Genomic DNA, 22,545 nt, shown 5'->3' with positions numbered 1-22,545 from the left:
GCGTGGTTTTGTACCTCCCACAGCACCATACCTCAGCAGAAGCATTTCATATTGTTGTCTTGCTGAGATTAAAAGTGAAGTGAATCCCATCTGTTCAGGGTGTGAAAATTGACCAGATGTTCTATGCTGTTTCTGGGTCTGACTTCCTGCCTGGCTTGGTCTGCTCTGTGAAACTAAAACTGACTTGGTGCACATTGTCTGCGGAGCCACATCTGGGGCGCTTCTGCCTGGTGGATGGTCTGGAATAGTTGGTTGAATCACTTATAGGAAATGTCTTGATGAGACTAAAGAATCTGATGTTGAAATCAAAATATTAGTTGAAGATATTTTTTATTAAGTTTTATGAATTAAAATACATGTAAACATACGTATAGTACCTCAGGCACTTTGAGGAGCTATCAAGGTTACCTTTTCACGCAACTGTAACTAGATTCTCAGCTCTCTAGGTAACCAGTCCACAACTATACTTCACATGGTTTTCTAAAAAGTCCTCACATCATTCTAGCCAGTGCCTGCCACAGTAAAAAAACATTACTAGAAAAGAATGGTAATTCCCACATGGCCACCCAAATTCTCTCTGCTGTGCAATTTCCTCTCAGCTCTCCTCAGTCGGAGTAGGCGGCGGTCTGTCTAGGATACTAGCCAGTGTTTTGAACGGCTGTCCCCAGTCACCAAGTGAGCTAAAGTCCCCTGTATCGTCAATTACCCACGACTCCTCGATGGAGCTGAGTGAGCCAGCCACCGAGCCCTCACCCTCATAGGCGTAGGTCGCCAGTGAATCATAGGGTGGGGCGGCATAACCCTGCTGACTGTCCTCCAACCGCTGTTGGATAAACTCCTTGATCATTTCAGCATCACCCTCCGTCACTCTGCCACGGTAAGACAGTGGGGCCTTGTTCATGGCAGCAATGACACTGGCTGTTTGACAGTGGATGTCAGGTGTCCTGATGTCATCAGAGCGACTGCTGAGGTGCAGCAGAACCCCGTCTCCGTAGCCATTTTTTTCCTTTATGGAGGTGTTGCTGTGAGTGCTGGTGCGTTGTGGATGTGTGTTGCGTAGAGTGCCCATGTCAAAGGCATGAGTGTCCGCCTCTCCGCCACCCTCATCGTCATAGTGAATGACATTATCCCGGATGTCCTCTTTTGATGTCATCAGAGTCTCTTTCTCTTTGTTGTGCCTCTGGTTCATGTATAATCCTGCCATAACTGCAAGACACAAAGAGAAGAAAGTGATGGTTTATTTGAAGATATGTTGAAGAAAAATTTGGACAGTCTCCTTCCCATTTTTTTTTTTAGCTTTTCTTTGAGTCAGCTCCTACTGAATGTTCGTTAAAACCTGTATGTATAAAGTGTATTTGATTATAGTGTCTTTCAAATTATTTATATCATTTATACACTCAAAGTGAAAATGTGTCTCTCCACCAAATAAACTCCTGAGGTCACCAAAATTATACATTTTCTAATCCGATGCAGAGTTGCCGTAAAATTCTATGTGCCTAGTCCAATGTTTGGCATTGATCTCAACCTATTTATGAACTTTTTCCCACGGTTCTACAATACTTTAGTTACTCCATCCTAATAAAAGAAAAGTGTACTGAATGAGTTTGTAGTTATCCTGTAGTTATCCATCTTATGTGTTCCCTTTCTGCTGAGTGACAAAATCTATTATCTGCTAGACGAGTAAGCAGTGACTGTGGATTTGCTTAATTTTTGTCTGTATCTGTAATCTTGGAGACAAGGGAACAACAGTAACTACAATAATATTTCCTCCCTAAACATATATTTAAACTATATACTATACTATACTATATATATATATACTATACTATATTTACACTATGTGACACAACTCTGTGGAGGACTGAGCTGCCAAAATCCTAAATAAATAAATAGCTTTTAGTACATTTAATTGCATATTCAGAGCTTCTTGGCAAAGTTAATATTAATTTGTATCAAGTTGATATTTGTCTACTTTTGACCACTCCCCTTTTCACCTCATGGTCAGTCCCGTGTTGCCTACTATATTTCAACAGAGATGTCACGCCCATACAAAGTGGCAGTGCACCAGATTTTTGATCTACACTGCCCGGCCAAAAAAAAAGTCACACACACAATATTTAATTGGACCACCTTTAGCTTTGATTATGGCTCGCATTTGCCGTGGCATTAATTTTCCACCAAGCTCTTGTATTGATGATGGGAGAGTAAACTGTTCTCCAGCACATCCCAAAGATTCTCAATGGGGTTAAGGTCTGGACTCTGTGGTGGCCAAGCCATGTGTGAAAATGATGTCTCATGCTCCCTGACACAATTTGAGCCCCATGAATTGTGGCATTATATTCTTGGAACATGCCCGTGCCATCAGGGAAGAAAAAATCCATTGATGGAAAAACTTGGTCATTCAGTATATTCAGCTGACCTCAGCTGATTTTTTTGGCACATAACATTGCTGAACCTTGATCTGACCAACTGAAGCCACCCCAGATCATAACACTGCCCCCACAGACTTGTATGGTAGGCACTAGGCATGATGGGTACATCACTTCATCTGCCTCTCTTCTTACCCTGATGCACCCATCACTCTGGAACAGGGTAAATCTGGACTCATCAGACCACATGACCTTTTTCCATTGCTCCAGAGTCCAATCTTCATGCTCCCTAGCAAACTGAAACCTTTATTTCTGATTAGCCTCCAGGTGATGATTTTTTTTTTTTGGCCAGGCAGTGTAGTTGGGATATTTTTTATATACAGTATTTATTTTTTATATTTTTATTTATTGTTTTATTTTGAGTCAAATGTATCTATGTTATAGATGGATAGATAAAGTCACAAACTTCCTTTGCCTATAGTATTGGTTTGGGTTGATAAAGGTACAGTATAGGTTTTTCAAGTGCACATGACACTTTAAATGTGTGAAAATGAAATGCAATTAGTAATTCACATTTTCGTTGAGAAATACTGCATTGTTTGCAAGATAGTTGGCTAGTGCAAGCCAAAGTTGGTAGCCATCCCTCAACACAGTTGTTTATTCTTCTGCCTCGTTGGCTAGTCATGACTTGGATGGATGGTATAACTCTGTACACTGTACTGACACCACTGTAATGAAAACAACAACTGAACAAAGAAAGAACAGAATTTAATGGGATTTGTTGACACAGCTGGATGCCAGACGACCTGACATTACTGTCATGCAACCACCATCAGATGCAGGATAAAACTACAACACTTACGGGTACCTCCTCACAAGTAGGACTAAAGACTCATGAAGAGAAGACCAAAATCATGAGAATGAATGTTTGCAGTCAGGAACTGATAACACTTGAAGGCAGCAGACTCAAAGAGGTGGAGTCCCTCCTCTACTTGGGGAGTATCATTGACAAGCGGGGAGGTAGAGATGCAGAGGTTAAAGCAGGAATAGGCAAGAGAAGGGCAGCATTTTTACAACTCAGTAACATCTGGCCTTCTAGAGGGACACAGCAACAAACATAAATAAGAATTTTCAAATCTAATATAAAATCAGTGCTGCTCTATGGCACAGAGACCTGGTGAAGTTGAAGATGACAATCAATAAGGTGCAGACCTAAATTGACAACTGCCTCAGAAGAATTTTTAATATTCACTGGTCCGACAAAATCAGCAATAGCTATCTGTGGATGAGGACACAACAACTACCAGCAGCAGATGAAATTGGAAAAAGATGGACATGCCATGCCTCCTGCTCTAAATGTGTACCCCCAGGATTTTGGCTTGCATGACACCCCTGTCCCACCACATGAGCAACAATACAGGCAGATGTAAATGTAACTGTAACTGCTGCACACTCTGGTCAGTGGGTCCTACTGTAAGAGTGTAGTCACGTTATACAAGGATCTCTTCACAACCAGCTTAGACAGAGTTAATGATTGCAGTGACCAATAACTCTTTCAACAAACATATGCCAGTTGAGTTCATATATTAAGGAGTGCAAAAGGTAAGAAAAGACAACTTTACTTGTCAACACTCCAAAATCCAGCTGTTCTTTCAGTTGTTATATGTCAGCTGACAAATGGAATATCCTGATGGTGGGGTCTAACAGGATGATACTTTACTCCCAGGTCAGATCCAGGGTAATTTGCTATGCTGTGAGCTGGAGTCTGCATGTGAGGGATACAAACTGCCAAAACTGAGTGCAAATAGCTTTGAAAATAGAGAGAGAAGGAAGCCCTGCTGCTCACTCAACTCTTGTGATTTCTCTTTAAGCACAAAACATTAGCCCTTTTCACACAGAGACTCTGCATTATCTCTGCAGCGAAGGCTCGCTTTTTCTCCAGCTTTGTTTGTTCCCACTGAACCAAGCAGCGCCAGCGTGAAGCCGCACCAGTGTGTCAATTCATACAGCATGAGGGTGCTGCAGAACCAAAAGAGGCGTTGCGATCCTTGTGGGGTTTTTTTAACGTGTTTCTACCTCCAGTTTCCACCTGTTACATGTCACCGGGTTGTGACATGGAGTGCCACATTTAATGGCTGAATGTTATCAATAACACCTTTAAAATCAGATAAAATAAAATATCTATTAGTGCAGCTTTAAATAGAAACCCTCCTTTCCATCATAAATGAAAATAAAATGGATCGGTAAAAGGATAGAAAGGATAGTGGGGTCTGAAACAGTATTTTGATTTCCTGGTATACAATAATACCTTAAACACACTAGCACTGTTGTTATTGTATAGGGGAGCTTGAAGATCTGCAGATTAATTTCAGGTAGAATAACCTGCAGCTCAGTTAATTATTAATAATTTGCCGCGGTTGTGGTGAGAACCTATGTGGACGCTTGTCCTGTTGCCACTTGTGAGGGATGGACTGTATAACATGACCATCTATGCCTTGCTTTGCACAGCTTTCAGTTCGCCTCACAGAGAAACACCAACCAGTTTCTGTGTGTTGTGTCACTGAATTTTGTAGCAGCAACCAAAGAAAAGGCACATACATGGATTAGTGAGAACAGAGGGCAGCTTTAGAGGCGGCTGTCTGAATACAGAGCAACACACAGTGCTGTGGATTAGTTTCCAAACTTGAGATCATTCAACGTCAACAACCAGCCTTATTCATTAAGCTAATGCTGCAAGAATTAAAAGTAATGTATACAGAGAGGTGTTTCTGTTATTTAGTCTATCCTCAGTGACATAAGTGAGTGTGGACAAAATAATAGAAACAACTCTATATAAATTAAACAGCACCACAAACTACATCCTCTGAAATGGGCATACAGTTAAGGCAGCACCTCTCTCAAACAGTTTCAACAAAAGCTGAACATTATAACCTTTATGAAGTGAGGATTAATTGATGACGTTGTACCTAATAAATTGGCAACAGAGCAGACCACATATAACATTTTCTTACATTCATTCATTATCTGTATCCGCTGGAACCGATCGCAGCTGACTTCGGGTGAGCGGCGGGGTACACCCTGAATAAGTCACCAGTTCATCACAGGGCTGACAAACGAGAGTGACCGATTAACCTAACTTGCATGTCTTTTAGATTGTGGGAGGAAGCCGGAATACCTGGAAGGAAACCCACGCAGGCACAGGGAGGACATGCAAACTCTGCACACTGAACCCTGCCCCAGCAGAGTCTGGAACCCAGGAGCTTCCTGCTGTGAGGCAATGACCACTGCATCAACACCTCTATGATACAGTGCCAACACATATATTTATTGTAGGATTGATGTCTTGGATTGAAACTGTTGTTTAAAGTCAGTTGTGTCGAGCTAGAAGATGATCACCCTTTGGCCAGCCTAGTGGTTGTTTTAAAAAGTCTTACTTTAAGCCATAGTGCTGCTTAAAATATGCCTTTATGAAACTGTGCTGCAAAATTGTTATTAATTCTCTACGCTGTACAGTCTTCTACATGTGACCGACTGTTTACATCCCACATCCCCTCACCAGAACCTCCCTCTTCATCTATGGTAGCATTTCAGTGTTCTGTCTCCTAATGAGACCTAACAGCAGTCAGTGCTATGAGATGGAGGTCTGTGTGACCCTCCAAGGATATGACCCCCCAGACCATCACTGACCCACTGCCAAACCAGTCATGCTGGATGATGTTACAGGCAGCACAATGTCCACCATGGCATCTCCAGACTCTTTCATACCTGTCATAGTTAGTTTGAACCTGATTTCATCTGTGAAGAGAATGGGGTGCCAGAGGCAGACCTGCCAATTCTGGTTTTCTCTCGTAAATGCCAATCGAGCTGCATGGTGCTGGGCTGTGAGCACAGGTCCCACTAGAGGACGTTGGGCCCTCATGCCACCCTCATGGAGTCTGACAGTTTGGTCAGAAACATGCACACCAGTAGCCTGCTGGAGGTCATTTTGTAGGGCTCTGGCAGTGCTCCTCCTGTTCCTCCTTGCACAGAGGAGCAGATACTGGTCCTGCTGCTGGGTTGATGCCCTTTTACAACCGTGTCCAGCTCTCCTTGTGTAACGGCCGGTCTCCTGGTATCTCTTTCGTGCTCTTGAGATTGTGCTGGGAGACACAACAGACCTTCTTGCAAGCGCACATATGGATGTGCTATCCTGGAGGAGCTGGACTACCTGTGCAACCTGATTGGGCTGCAGGTACCGCCTCATGCTACCAGTAGTGACAAGGACACTAGCAGAACACAAAACTAGAGAAGAATCAGTCAGGAAGGATAAGGAGAGAACAATTGTCTGTGGCCACCACATGCAAAACCATTCCCTTTTGGAGGTTGTCTTGTTTTTGCCTCTCAATTGCACCTGTTGCCACTTTTATTTGCACCAGAGCAGGTGAAATTGATTCACAATCACTTGTGCTTCCGAAATGGACAGATTGATATCCCTGAAGTTTAACTGACTTGTTGTTATGCTGTGATGATTAAGTGTTCCCTTAATTTTTCGAGCAGTGTATGTCAGTTGACTCTCTGTTTTTCCCTCTAATCTGGTTTATTTATCACCCTTTAAAATGCTAACTCACTCATCTTCAGCCTTTGTTGACAGGCAACTTTATTTGTCCACTGTGTGTCCTGTCCACTGCTATATAATCAATAGGAGCAGGAAAACAAAGGCAGCGCTTTAACCAGACAATCAATGAGTTTAAACTGCTCTGTAGGGCCTCATCTACACGGCTAATACCACCACTGATGCTGCTGACAGCAATATACTACAGCCCCTGACAGCAAAACACATACACACACTGCTGTCCTCTAAGAGGTGCACATACTTGACTGAGTTTGAGATGTTTTAATGATTTATTTCTTATCATTATGATAGTTTTTGTTATTATTCTAATTATGAGAGAATGTTGCAGTTGTGAAACATTTATAAGAAAATAACATAACTTTGTCAATTAAACATTACACTGCAAACACCAAAACCGTAATAGAAACTGGGACAATATCCCCAAAAGTATTTTTTCATACAGTGAGCGAAAACTGCAATAAACTTAATCTCAGTGGCGGCTGTCCAATAGAGGGGAAAAGTGCAAGAATAAATTATCATTTGGGTTTGGGTTACATATTCTAAATGAGCAGACAAATCAGGTTTTACCTTTTAAGCATTTTTACTTATATGAAGTTATACAGTACCAATTTAACTGCAAAAAGTCTATTTTGTATTCTCTTTTCTAATGGGCGATGTCTCTGCAATACACACATTCAAGACCAGCTATGTTGAAATGAAAGTACATTCCATGGTTACAATCAGATGCACATAAACTTTTTTCTTATTTCAAGAGATCTTTCTGCAGTGAGAAAAGAGACGGATGAAGTAAGTAGCTAAGCTGAGCTGTTGGATGGAGTGTGTGTGCTTTTCTGAGTTGGCTGTTGAGTAAATGTGTAATTCTTCTATATTTGAAGCTTAGTGCAACAAGCTATACAACAACATCGTTATTGTGTTCAGGAGCCCTCTGTGTCTGTGGTTCAAGTCAATAATCTCCATCCCCCACTGCTTCATCTTCAATCTTATCTGCATTACACAACAAAGAAAGCTTTTGTCTTCAGAGAGACCATTAAACCTGCCTGTTCCTTAGGCTGATGACAGTGTGCAGTACTTAAACGCACGTACATTTCCTTAAAATGCTTCCAAATAAAAGCCACTGATATTTAGTTATCAAAAACCTTTTATAATGAAGCAGCAAATTAAGAAATGTTCGGTTGTCATCAGAAGTAATCTATCACAGATCCTAAATAAATAACTGGAAAAAAGTGTCCGGTATAGTCTTGTGTATATGTTATGTAGCTTTTCTGGATTGTATACAGAATGGGGCCAAACACTTCTGAAACCAGCAGCTCACTGTGGTCCAAGTAAATAATCTCCAATCCCCCACTGCTTCATCTTCAATCTTACCTGCATCACATAACAAGAACAGATTTTGTCGTCAGTACTTTAACGTACTCAGTACTTAAACGTAATGGCACACAGAGATCTTTGACATTTGGTGAAATTCTGCTTTACACATGTCTCTACACTGTAGGTGTTTTGTAACAAATATCACCAGAACAACTTTCCTTATACATCAGGAACATTTTTTACCAAGCAACATGAATCACTGCAACCTGTTTTGAGAAAGAAATATATAATAAATAAATACCGAAACATTAAAATAGCTTACAGTAGTGACCACAAGAGCACCTGTTGCAAATAGAAAACTGGCATGCTGTGAACTGACCGATTTGCAGTACCAGCACTTAGACATTTTACTCACGAATCGGCACTTCTCAGAAGCTGCCAAAACTCTTTTCTGCCCTCTCCATATCATGGCATGGACACCCAGTCAACGGAAGGGCCGCGAAGCATACCAGAACGCTGCCCACCTTCTTTTGGTGCATGGAGAGCCGAAGTTATGCCCCTTCCGGTTTGCCTCATTGGACCTTCTTTGGGGAAAAAAATTTACAGTAGTCAACGAGGAGAGACAAATACATTTTTGGTCCTACATATATGAAGTTTTTTAATATGCAAGAGCAGCTCTCCAATGTTTAAGTTACAGGTTTTGGTGAGACGTTCAAAGAGACGATGTCACTAACGCAACTGTTGGCTGTGTACTCTTTATGATTGCATATTTTCACAGTCTTATATTTCGTTAGTATTATGAAAAACTCAAACCAGTTATTATGAAAAACTGTGACTTTCTTGACTTGGAAAATTATTTTTTAAATTGCCATGTGTAGTTCAAGGCAAAATTCAAACAGGATCAAAACATTTTTTGTTTCTCTCCATTTACTACCATACATATTTTTTTTCCGAGATAAGGTCCTATGGGGTCATCCTGAAGGGGCGTGACTTAGGCTCTCTATTTGGGCTGATATTTGGAGCGCCATGGTGTGGTGTGGAGCTCCGTGGGTGGCTTGCACTCTGCAGCAATTTTTCAGTATCTGTTCTATTTCCTCCATGTCCCACGAGCATGTAAGTAAACACACTGATAATGTATGAGAAATAATGTCACCACTATTAGTGATCGGCTGTCTCTATGCCTAACTGGTACGGCTCTGGTTCTGAACCATCATGGTCTTGGGCAACAGGAAACTCCAGAGGAGATAAGTCCTCTACTTCAAACAACATTTCTGTCACAAAAATGTTTGTGCTGCTAAGCTAAATCAGAGCTAGATAAACTAGAAAACATATCTAATATGCTAGCTAATATAGAATATTGGTGTGAGTGTGTGTATGTGTATGTGTGTGCGTATGTTATGTGTTAGTGGGAACGTGCTGTGGTGGTGCTGGCTGCAGCTGCAGGTATTGGCACAAAGGAGTGAACGGGCATGTCTTAGCACCCCCTCCCAACCCTGCCAATGTTCATAACTTGTTTCATGTTCTAGAGTCATTTGTGGAATTTCTAGAGAAGAGGCACTTCAGCCAAAACTCTTGGGTTTAGTTACCTTTAAAAGATCTTTGTAGTGCGCTGCTGTTCAGACATAGTCAAGTCTATTCCAAAGTCCAGTCATCTCACATCTGTCTGATGTTTGGAGGTTGGTTTGAGTTTAGCAACTCAAACCAGAGTTTAGCAACTCAAACAAGATTGTTTGCTGGTTTGAGTTTAGCAACTCAAATCTTTATTTCTTTATGAATATGGCAGGTTTTCTTCTGTGGACTGACTATTAAAACAACAGTTCTGGCTTCCATCTTAAAATAAAACTAAGATAATCCATCGAAGGAAGACAGGGCTGTGTTTTGGACTGAGATCAGCGAGCCAATAATCAAAGACCTCCTAATCCTAGATGATTTTATCCCATCTGCTGCTCAAAGTCCTCACTGGAAGCCCTTCATGTAGATTTTATGCAGTTATGCCATCCTTATATGTAAACTGCTCCCCCTCACCTCCCTTCATTAAAAAACCAATGATCCGCCTGATCCGTGGAGTAGATCAGTGCACTGGGAAGGAAACACAACAACATCCCCTAGGGCTATGTGCTATAGAAACTAAACAAGGTCATAGTGGAGACTAGGGGCTGGGTTAATGGGGGATGCTAGTTTGTACTGCAGTATATTGATGTTTCAGCATGTTCAGCTCTTTGGGAGATTTAATACAAAAACCGTCTTGTGTCAGCATCGGGGCTTTTTTGTGAACTGCTTGCTGCTGGAAGAAAGAAAAACTCACAGTATGGTACAGCTGAGGATTGTGAAAAGGAACCAATGCTGTTCCAGAAATAATAACTAAGGAGCTACAGTAGGTCAGTGGGGATTTCAAATGAGAGGACACACGGCTGTCTGTTTGTGAAAAACATCCACTGAAATCCATGCACTATTTATTAGTTCCTTTGTGACGCACGTTAAAGCCAATATTCTGTTTGTTGGAGCGTATCACTAAATAGTTTTACAAGTGCATGAAATATACACAAAATGGACCAAATTGAAAAATATACAATCAATGTACAATAAAAAGGGCAGAACAATGTCCAATCATATATTAGGTTCTGATTCAGCAGCATCAGCACTACTGTATCCTGGTGCAGGTGGTAGAATAACACTGTGTTAGCATTAGAGGAAGATTTATTTGGGGTTGCGAGATGAGGAGGTGGGGTTGTTGGCTTAGTAAATTATGGAAAGTTCACCAGGCTTTAATGTAGCAGAAAGCCACTTTCTGACATAACAGAAAAACTCATAGCACCTTCTGAGCCAAACTGAAGTTAAAAATAGAACTGATCTGACACTGGCAGCAATGAATGAAACAGAGATTTTAATTGCAACTTCTATTATTTTGTTAAATCTGTTTTTAATCATTCATTTGTGTCTATAAAAAAGTCTATAAAATATCCAAATGTAATGAAAAAGTACCCTAAAAATTGCCCAAAGTGAAGTCTTTAAATGTTTGTTTACTATGACCAACAATCAAAACCTGAACCGACAGAGAAAAGCAGCAAATCCTTGCATTGGTAATTGTTAGATATCTTTGCATAATAAATGACTTCAGTGATGTATCGATCATTCATTTCAGCGATAAATGCAATGCAACAATGTTTAAACATTTCCAACATTTGGATGAAGGTTCTCAGTCATCCAGGTCATCAGTCTTCAGTTCTAACTAACAGGAGGGGAGCTGCAGGCTTTTAAACTCTGTGTGGGAGTGTCCTTACCGAGTCGTTAAGGAAACGTGTGAGCTCTTACTTTCAGAGCCATTAGGGCCACCAGCCTTCATGTGGATTGCTAGGGCTAGGTGAGCCCAGGTGTGAATGGTTGTTAAGTTGTCTGGGGAGAGAACTCAGTACAGCATTGTAGGTGGGTGATAATAATGTCGTAGGCCGCCTCCACTGTTCAAAGACGGTCATTCCAGTTTGATATAGATGGCTTCTCTTACTCCTCTTTCAAACCATCTGTCTTCTCTGGCCAATATGTTTACATTGTTGTCCTCAAAGGAATGACTTTTCTCCTTCAGATGGAAGTGGACAGCAGAGTCTTGACCTGAGGAGTTAGCCCTCCTGTGTTGTGCCATTCGTTTATGGATGAGTCATGCTTGCAAGTATGAATCAGTGAAATCCATTGTTTTTAGTGAAATACTTTAATTAATGCTGGGACTGTCAGAGAAACCTGTAATTCCAATAGGTTTTTTGAAGTCACGTGATTCTGATGATGTGGGAAATTCAGGTGGAGGAAGTAAAAAACAGAATGGACAACATACTGTTGAACAGAAAAAAACAATAACTTAAACATTACAAAGTAAGCAGTTAGCTACACAATATCCACAGTTACCAAGTTCCCTTTGAGGAAGTGGTCACTGCACAAATATTATTATCCAACTAGACTCCTCCAGATGGCAAACCTAGGTTTGGGCAACCATAAATTACACAAACCATTGACATTTAGAGAGTTTTTGATAGTACATCAACAACTGTGTGATATATCACACAGTATATACAAGAATAGATGTAGTGGTACACAAGGTTCCTTGGTGATACACAGGATGTACTATCAAAAACTCTCAGTCATGCTCCTGGATTCACACACTTTACATATATAATGACTATATCAGATATTATGTCAATTCAGTTTGTAAACTGTGATTTTGTTGTTCTGTTCTGTACATGCAACATCTATTGCATGTCTGTCCATCCTGGGAGGGGGATCCCTCCTCTGTGGCTCTTCCAGAGGTCTTTTTTTCCGTTCCGTTTTTCTCTCAATATGGCAAGTTTTTCCTCACTCAAATCGAGGGTCTAAGGACAGAGGATGTCGCTCACTGTACAGATTGTAAAGCCCACTAAGGCAATGTGATTGTGATTTTGGGCTATATAAAATTGATCTGATTTGATATGATTGTAGTTCATTTCTGAGATCAGGGAACTAAAATGGGAAAGGAAACAGAAGCAGCCAGGCAGTCAGACAGACTGAAAATAAACACGCGAAAACAGACAGCATATCTGAAGGGGAAAACGAAGTGAATGGTTAAATGATTACTGAAACTGATGTAAACATTTATCAAAGTTTACACAAAAGCTTCATGCTTCATCTTTGACTTACTATAGGCTGCTATAGTTGTGTGCTCAGTTTTCAGATGCGTTCACTTTCAGTTTGACTTCTAAATAATTTGGATAATCTGATCATCATTAGTTTGATGCCTGGTTGTGTTTCCCACCTCTTTGTACTATGTTTTAGTGGAGGGTTAAAGGGGGCAGCACAGTGGCGCAGTGATTAGCAAGAAGGTCCTGGGTTCGAAACCCAGCTGAGGCAGCGCTCTGTTCTCCCCGTGCCTGTGTGGGTTCTCTTGTTCCTCTTTCTCCCACAATCCAAAAATATGAAAGTGATAGTAATTGGTCAATCTAAATTGCCCATAGTTGTGAATGGAAGTGTGAATGGCTGTTTGTCCCTACATCTCAGCCCAGTAATGAACTGGCGAGTCATCGGCTGGAAGTCAATCAGGGAAGCTGTCAGTGATATTTTCTTTGGTGGGTGCAATAGTATGATCAGCAATACAAATGATGACCATAGCTACAAAAATAGGAGCCATGTTGTAAGTACGTCCACAATAATCGTTTAGTGATGGTTTGATCTTCAATATCACACTTTAGTCTCTGTAAATTTAGTTTAGTCTTTGATGTGGTATTTGATTTGAATTTTAGCTTTGAATATCAGGTAAAGGGTAGTTCAGTCATGTTGCTTCCAGACAGGAGACTTCTCTGTTAATCTGGAAAAGGTCATATATGCCTCAGTTCTTCACGCTTGGATTATTACTCCAACAGCTGTCACCCAAAGTGCTGCAGCCCTTTTAACCAAGACTAGGTGACAGAAACAGACCTTAAAGGTCAGCAAAAGTTCTAAGACCAAAGTTCTAAGACCTTTTGAGCCTTTATAAGCCTGCAATAAATATGCAATGTCCGGTTAGACTTAAAATGAAGCTTGCTGAGAAACATTTCAAATATTATGACATACGATAACGTTTGGACTTTGATTAACATTGTGAAATGGTCAGATTTGGTTGGGTTTAGACACAAAAAGTACTTGGTTAGGTTTAGGAAAAAAAATATGCTTTGGATTAAAACCTACGTTCAGTCTTGTCACTATAACAACTTTCCTGTGTATGACCCATCCAACCACACCCCATCTCAAACTTTTCTCATTCTTTATACCACTACCCCAGAGGGTTGCCTCCAGAAGTGACACTAGATAGGTGATCTAAATGACTGAATAGGTCAATTGCCAGTGACTCCCTAAACAACATATCACTGTTCCCAAAAAAACATGACTGCTGCAGTGTACCAGCAACAGGCATACTGGACTTTTGCTCACTTTTTGGTTATGTTTAGGCAACAAAAATACTCTGTTAAGTTCAGGAAAACATCTTGGTTTGGCTTAAAATAAGTATGTTACGTATGTAAATTAACTTATGTTATATGCATAACATTACAATGTTAATAAGTTAAAATAACTCACCGTTGACACTTGACATGAACAGTGGTCTACTGAATGAAAGTCCTGTGTTTTCTTATCCTGACCGTCCACCCCAACCTTCTCCTGACTTTGTCGCTCTTTATCAAACAAATTACTGTGATGTCATGCTAACAATAACAGTCACTTCTCCATAGACAACTAGTGGTTGATTTGCATTGCAGAGATATATGAAATCAGCAAACTTGTGAACTTCTGTTGTCATTTTCATATGTAAGTGTGAAATCAGCAAGCTTGTGTACTTCTGTTGTCAGTTTCAAAGGATGAAAAACACCTGTGATTATTGACTGTGTTACTTTGCAGCATATATAACCAACGGCCAATAGCAACATACACACTTTCTCCTTTGCTAATGTAATAATTACTACAGCCACTAGATGTAACTTAACAACAAACCTCATCGGTGTCGTAGGGTCGTTTTTTTCTGTTGTGGACAGACTGGGTTTATATCACTGAAAACTGATGACTATTTGGGTTTTGAACTGTTGGTTGGACAAAACAAGTAAGTTGAAGAGGTTAGTTTGGGCTGTAGAGTTGTAATGGGGATTATGCACTATACTATATTTTATTGACTAAACCATTAATAACTGTAGAAAAAATCCACAGGCTGATTAATAATGAAACTAATTTCCACAGTACTTCCAGTCTTGATGACATTATGTTGTTGGAAATGTTCTTATCTTGGCCACTATAAAGGTTTTTGTTTGTTTGTTTGTTTTCTTTTTGTTTTCTTTTACCTAGATACCACAACTGCTTTTCCCTTAAGGTAACAAGAGCTTACAGGAAGTTAATAAAACAATGGACAATGCCAGGCCAAAAATGAATCCTCAGGAAGACACAAGCTTTCAAAACTATTTCAGATTACTTTGTTGTTTACCAGCAGTGGCAGTTTTCGTTGTATCTTTTCCAGTCAGCCTTCTTTGCCAAAATATGGTCCATTTAGTCATGCCATTCAGTGCACAAATGCTAAGAAAGTAATACTTCAGAAATTAAACCCACGGCAGGATTTCTTTAAGCATTACTTCAAGCCCCCTCTTCTTCTACAGAAAAGTTCTTTGTTGCCATTCTGATATATGAGGAAGTGATTCTCTCTGTCAGGAATGAGAAAAGCTGGATGTTCTGTGTTAGCAGCTATTAGCCCATCCTCCATCCTCCTTCTTTATGTCCTCTTTCAGTTACCCTCGTTCTCTTCAGACACCAATAAAGAAAGCATAATGCCCTCAGGAGGCTGTGATTCTTCTCAGTACACACACACACACACACACACACACACACACACACCTACATGCATGGGGTGAATCAGTTGTGAGGGCAGAATAAATAACTGCTTTCACACTGCTTTAATTTCATTTCTGCTATCTGTAACGTAAAACACATACATGTGTATGCACAGGCACACACACACAAGTTGTGATGCACAATGAGAGCTGTGTACATGTGGCTCTGCGTGTTTTCACTGTGCTTGGACAGGTGGTTATGTAACTATAATTCTCTGTAACCAAAGCAGAAATTAGATAATAGAGCCAAAAAACGAAGTAAAGGAGGACTCAGCCTCTTTGGATGTACTTCAACATCTCCCTGTGATAATTGGAGGCTTATCACGGATTGTTGGTGCCCTCTAGTGTTACAGCACATGGTTTAATGCACTGGTAAAATCCCTCTCTTCATCATTATCTGCTGTGGACTAGAAACCTTTAAATACTGTTACATGAACCTGCAGGAACATATTTAAGCAGTAAAACACAAAGTGTAAGCTATAAAGAGAGGACAGATGAAACTCTCCAGAGGAAACAGGATTAAACTTTTAGTTTCTGAAATAAATATTTTAATGGAGCACAGGATTTATCAGTAGGATGGCTGCTTTAATAACTATTTCACTGTATGAACCTGAACTGTGTGTGTGACCTTAAGTATGTATAGAAGAACACATAGCATTATTTAACATTAGATCCTGACAAACCTTGTTGGCGTGTTGGGAGGTTTAAATAATTAAATGTTTGTGAGCCGAAAGAGCCATTTCCTCATGCTTAGATGAGCCAAATGAACTGGCTCACTGTAAAGAGCTGGCATTCCCATCACTACTTAAAACATTGCCTTGCTCTTTAATTATTATTGTCAGTGGCATAACTACCGGCTGTGCAGGAGGTGCAATGCACCAGGGCCCATGGCCCGATCGGGCAGATGAATTATAAACTGTTGGTAGCGTCATTAGGCCCCTATGTCAACTACAGCGGGCCCCTTCATGTACTGATCAGAAAATGCTGTATTGACAAAAGTGGCTAGTATTGAAACACGGTGTATGACATCACATGATCGAGGGGAGTATCATGGCTTCCTGTATCATTTTTCAACCTTGAGTTTAACACTTGTTGTTTGAGTCATAGCATATCTGTATGTATACAAATGACATTTGATATATATACCCTCACATGTGCACATCCACCTTTGTCATGGTGTCAATAATGTTATTGAAAAAGTCAATGGCAAGTAAAGTTTAAAAGTATAAAAATATATACATACATATAAACATATATATATATATATATATATATATATATATATATATATATATATATATATATATATATTACACATAGGCCACACAAAAGCTATGAATAAACCATTAAAAACTATTCAATTGAATTAATATTTTCTTATTTTCTTTGGTGTTCATGTCATTTACAGATGCAATGATGATTGCTGGGTAATGATTGTATGTTGTTGCCCAATCTTAAGTCTTTATTTGATCATGTGACAAGACCCATGTCAAATCTGTCAAGACCACCAAGCGAAAAGAGCAGTCAAGCCATTCAAACATAAAATTGGTTGCAAGAAAAGACAGGAGTGACAAGAGCAGGAGGAGAGGTGGCGAAGCTCGCTAAATAAGATATGTTTGGGGTTTTTACGAACACTCGACAGCTCACGGACAGGCTCCCTCCTAGCATGCCTCAGCAGCTAAGCTGCTGCCCTGAGTGGTGTGTCAGCAAGCAAGCACGCAGAAGGTAACCCCTTAGAAGCAAGCAAGCTAACATTGGTCTAAATAATCATAGCATTAGGCTTTTGTGTTAGATGAAACTTATATGTATTTAATGTATTGATGCCATTCATATAGTTTAGTAGAAGTGCTTTTTCAAGGGGATTTGGTGTATGTGGGCTGACGTGCCCTCTTTTAAAAGGTTGTTCAGAGTCAGGTTGCCGCTGAGCACCTGTCATTGTGTACATGTGCTTTTGTGGGTAAACTGTGTGCATGCCGATTTAGCTGGCCAGTTTTCGGTACATGGCGTTGTTTGTTGATAAGTATTGCAGCTCTCTTCTCTTATTTACTATAATCTCTTGTCTCTATGTCGAAGAAATGCAGTTGCTATTATTAGTGATAAGTTACTGTACCAAAAATGCCGGAAAAATTCTGTGGTCATTTCAGCTCAACAGTGAAATGGACAGCTCCCCTGCACTCAGATGCTTGTAATGTTTCAGAATTTTGACTGTCACAACACTATCCATGATTCTGATAACTTTCTCTTTAACTTTTTTCCGTTATTTCTGCTGATCATATGATGCAATGCCTACGAGCTCTGAACAGATTTACACATGAAGTGACTTAGCTGTTTTTGTCATTTGTATATTGTACATATGGCCAAAGTTGAAGCCTTATCTGTAGTGTTTGCTTTTGTAAATGTAGCTCTTGTCCATGCACAGCATTCGGTTTTAGGTGCATGACGGCCAGCATTCAGAACCAAAAGATTGGTCACAGAATCTTACAGCAGAACCTGTTCCAGCTGAAAACTGTCATCTGTATAGTATAATGTGCTGGTTGTAGTTACAGAAGAATGAAGATGATAGATGAAAGATTAACTTACCAATCAGCAGAGCGACACATAGCAGAATAGCCATCAGAGCTCCAGTGCTAAGGCCCACAGGTAGGAAGATGGCCTCAGCTGAGCAGGTGAGTAGTGAGCCTCCAGCCTCGCATGAACACACTCGGATAGTGAGGGTGGTTGTGCTGCTCTGGGCAGGGTAACCACTGTCTTCAACCACAACCGGAAGTACATAAACATCCTGCACCCGCTGCTGAAAGCCAGAGCGTCGAGTCACAATGCCAGCTGTGTTGTCTGGAAACCAACAGAGGATGATGTCACATCACTGTCCCAGACAGTAATTATTTCCACTACCTCAATGCTGTCCCACCAACATCTGAGATATCTGATCAACTCTTTAAGAATATACCAACAATTCACAAGAAGCTGAACATAATGTCAAAGCTAGAGTTGGCCTTTCCACTTACAAACGTACATTTACAGTGAATTGAAGGGTAAGGTTAGCAGTATTCTATATTTATTTCTTATTGTCAAAAAATCCCATGTGAAGATCAAAACCACCAATGTGGACACAGACAGGGTAGTATGCTCTCATGGTGGAAGAAAGAGATAAACTAGAATATTTACATTTTTAAACAGATGGCCTTAAACAGATTTGCAGAAAAATTCAGAAACATTCCCAGATTTACGGACTGTCAAGTGCATCAAGCCACGCCCTCAAATGTTTGATAACCCCTTTACGGACAAGCGGTAAGTGATATCAAAAAATGGATGGATACGTTTTGTTTCAGCTCATCTAGATATGCACATGCAATTTGCTGACAGGAACAAAATAATACAGCCTTGAACACAAACGCTACAGTAACACATACTCAAAAGGAAGACCCAGGAGTTAGACATATTTAGAATTGGAGGTTAGGTCAGGAAGTGTATTCACAGTCTTGGTCAAATTAAGTTTAGTCCTTAGAATTATTGCAAAATTTAATGTTCTCACCCTTTTCCCTCATATAATAATCTGGTGTTAGGATGGATGGTAATAGTAATTCATTAGGAGACTGGATATCAGAGTCCAAGATGATGCCGCTTAGTCAGTAAACTGGGATGACATCAAAGACATAAAAATACTGTAGCTTTCCCAGGCTTTGCTTAAGTTTTACATTATAAAACACATTCTAAATTATGGAATACAAGGAAAAAAATAATAATTGACATTATTGAAGGTGTCCTGTTAAAAGTTTTCCAAGATGTCTCTTTTAACATGTCTCTAGGTCCATGAAGAAAAACAACTGGTACAGATCTTTGTCACTTGAAGGCAACCATACAGTATGATATTTCTGGCCGTTTGCTCAAATGACAGATACTATGAGATACACACTGTTGGTTCCAGGAAGTCCAGGAATCAAAAGAAAATGCCTTATTTTGTACTTTGGGGCAGTGGTTTATGTTGAATATGATAAACGTGTACTTGTACTCCAAGTTAATTGCTGAAGCATTACATTTTGACATACCTACAATCAAGACTGACGAAAGAAACACAAGCAGCCAGATGATTAAATGAAACAAGCCTGGTTCGAGAAGCAACCCAGTCACAAGAATAGTTTTTGGCTGTGTAGGATGATGATGATCGATGATGATCGATGATGATCGATGATTGATGGTTGATTTCTATTTTCATGTCATGCAGAAATAGTGTCTGACTATCATGAGTTTACAAGAAACAAAACAAAATATTATGCCTTCTCTCCAAAGCTTGAACAAAGAGAATCTGGCACAAAAAGGTTCTCTTCCTGAAGCACAGCTCAAATCTTTCATATTCATCCGAACTAAAGATATCAGCATTGTGGAGGACATTTACATTTACATGTACATTTATGCAAAACATGTAATTGTAACTTTACATGTCTTTATGTTGCAAGTTTACATTTCATTAGGATCAGTTTTCAATTTTATGTTGTGACAATGCTGTGCTTATGTTTGTATTAGGTTTAGGCACAAAAACTACTTGGTAAGGGTTAGGAAAACATCATGTTGTAGTTAAAAACTACTTGTTTTGGTGAACACAAACACGGCTGGAAATTACCAATGTCTCATCAAAAATATCCACAAACATGGCGAGAAATCGTAACTATGTCTTGTCAAAAATATCCAGTGGTGTCACACTTAAAAAATAACAAAGTCTCAAACTGTGTCACTGGCTTGGCAGCTTTCTTGCCTGTAACTATTCCACTCTGATAGTTTCACAACATACAGTTACAGTTTTTTCACCCCATTTTGCTTCTTTCATAGCAGCACAAAACAAAGAAGCCTGTGTAATACCTTTAATATTTTATACTGAAGCAAAAAGAGGATGTGCAGCTTATATACAGTAGAAAGCACAGGATTTAAAATGTTTCTATCTTCCAAACTACAGATGTAGACACGTGTGTGTGTGCATGTGTGTGACAGGAACAAGGTGCCTCAATGGTGTCTACCTTGTCAGGCTACATCTCCGTCCAGCTGCAAGAGAATGAATCTTTTCTGACACACACACACACTCCAGTTGCCCTTGCTGGCTGTAGGCCTGTGTGTCTGACTCTATCAGATGTGATGCTGACTGTATAGGTACAAACATATAAAAATGTAACAATGCTTGTAGGTGAGGTGTTGCAGGGGGAAAACAAGAAATGTCAGGAGAAGATTTGTACAAGCTGAACATCCCGCAGCAACATTCAGAGACAACAGAGGCAGACTCAGTGTTCATTCATCAGGAAAGATAATGGGTGTAAGAATGCATGTTAAATAGCAGCAATTGTGTTTTATTTTTGTTTCAACAACAGAAACTCTTTAAGCAAATGATGCACTAAGCATCATTTAGCACTTGTACCTCCAACTGGTTGGTCATGAGCAGTACGTGTGCCGTATTAAGTGGAACTGTCTAGTAATGAACAATAAAACAAGCAATGAAGATAATGCTTGAAACTGAAGTTAGATAAGTTATGTTATTTTATCCCAAACCACAATGTTTTCCTAAAACTAACCAAGTAGTTTCCTTGCCTAAACCTAACGAATCTGCAAGTGTTCAATAAAGGTCCCGTACACCTGTCGCTGGTACGTTTTTGGGAGTCACTGGCAAATGACCTATTCAGGCACTGAAGAAGTCATAATACAATAAAGTATTTAAAACTTTCTTGTTCCCTTTTAATCCTCATTCTTACTTACTTCCAAAATCTCGAACAGTGAAGTTTCTGTTGCGAAGCTCTTTTGGGGATTTAAAGAAGAACCTCTGTCCAACAGGAGGAAGGTCTTTGTCCACAGCGCTGACCGTCTGGATCACCTGGTTATGGAGCAAACAATCAGAGAATCTGCTTAACACACCAAGGGCCGGAACTACTAAGATCCCAAATTGCTTGTACTAATCTGCGTGCGCAATCTGGAAATTTGCGTGTGGGGTTGAACCACGGTTTGCAGGCGATTTATTAAGAGTGATTGCGTAAATGACAACAGGTGCAAATGTGTTGGAGACACGCCTATTTAAATGAGGGTTTAGCGTGTTTCATGGTTTTCAGCATGGCGAGTTTGAGAGAGTGAAAGCGCAATGTGAAATTCGACCCTTCGGAATTAGAAGTGTTGGTAGAGGAAGCGAATAAACATTTCAATGAGCTGCAGCAAAGGAATCTGATGGTCGCGCAAAGGAATGGGAGAAAATCGGTGAAAAAGTTAATGCTGTTGGAAAAAACAGGCGAACAGTGGATGAAGTGAAAAGGAGATACCAAGACATCAGAAGAAGAACAAAAGAAAAATTGGCATATAATAAAAGGTCTGCAAATAAAACAGGCGGGGGCACCGTGGATGAGATGCCTCTGACCAGCGTTGAGGAGCAGGTGCAATCCGCTCTGAGTTCCTCCAACAGCTCCAAAATGGCAAGGCTGGATAGGCGATATGTTCTAATGATAGTTTCCTCATTCATCCCAAAAATGTTCACACGAGGGTGAAAAATGCGTTCTCGGCATCTCCTTCCATTGTTTCGGCGTCTCCTTCTTGCAACAATAACCGCAGCCATGTGTGCGCAGTTATGCATACAAACCGTTTGCACCTCCCTTTGAGACGTGTTAAATATAGAAGCAGTTTCTATGAGCAAAATTGCTTTCAGGTTTGATAAATCACTTTGCGTGTGCTAAATTAATATATTTACATTTTCTCCATCCAGAACACGCACAATTGCGTGTAAACGCCCCATATTGCATATTCATTGCTGCAAACGTACTAACTGGATGCAGACGCGCTATTTTGCACCTTTGACAGACGCAACCCTTTTTGCACACTGTAAGTAAATCAGTTTGTACATTTTTTTTGCGTGTGCAAGGAGTTTGCACACGTT

The 22,545-nt window shown here is 40.1% G+C and overlaps 1 protein-coding gene across 1 annotated transcript in view; it reads right to left on the bottom strand.

Moving 5' to 3' along the window:
- Positions 1-595: 595 nt before the first annotated feature.
- LOC141016640 (cadherin-12-like) overlaps positions 596-22,545 on the bottom strand; it is a 91,970-nt gene continuing 70,020 nt past the window's right edge. The window contains exons 10-12 of the mRNA XM_073491131.1: positions 21,387-21,501; positions 18,231-18,482; positions 596-1,206 (exon numbers count right to left, since the gene is read on the bottom strand). Coding sequence (XP_073347232.1) covers positions 596-1,206; positions 18,231-18,482; positions 21,387-21,501 — 978 coding nt within the window. The remainder of the gene's footprint in view (positions 1,207-18,230; positions 18,483-21,386; positions 21,502-22,545) is intronic.

Source organism: Pagrus major, chromosome 21, assembly GCF_040436345.1.
Source record: "Pagrus major chromosome 21, Pma_NU_1.0".
In the NCBI taxonomy this organism is placed as follows: domain Eukaryota; kingdom Metazoa; phylum Chordata; class Actinopteri; order Spariformes; family Sparidae; genus Pagrus; species Pagrus major.
The sequence above is the reverse complement of the archived record's forward strand: the minus strand, read 5'-3'. Positions and strand labels throughout refer to the sequence as shown.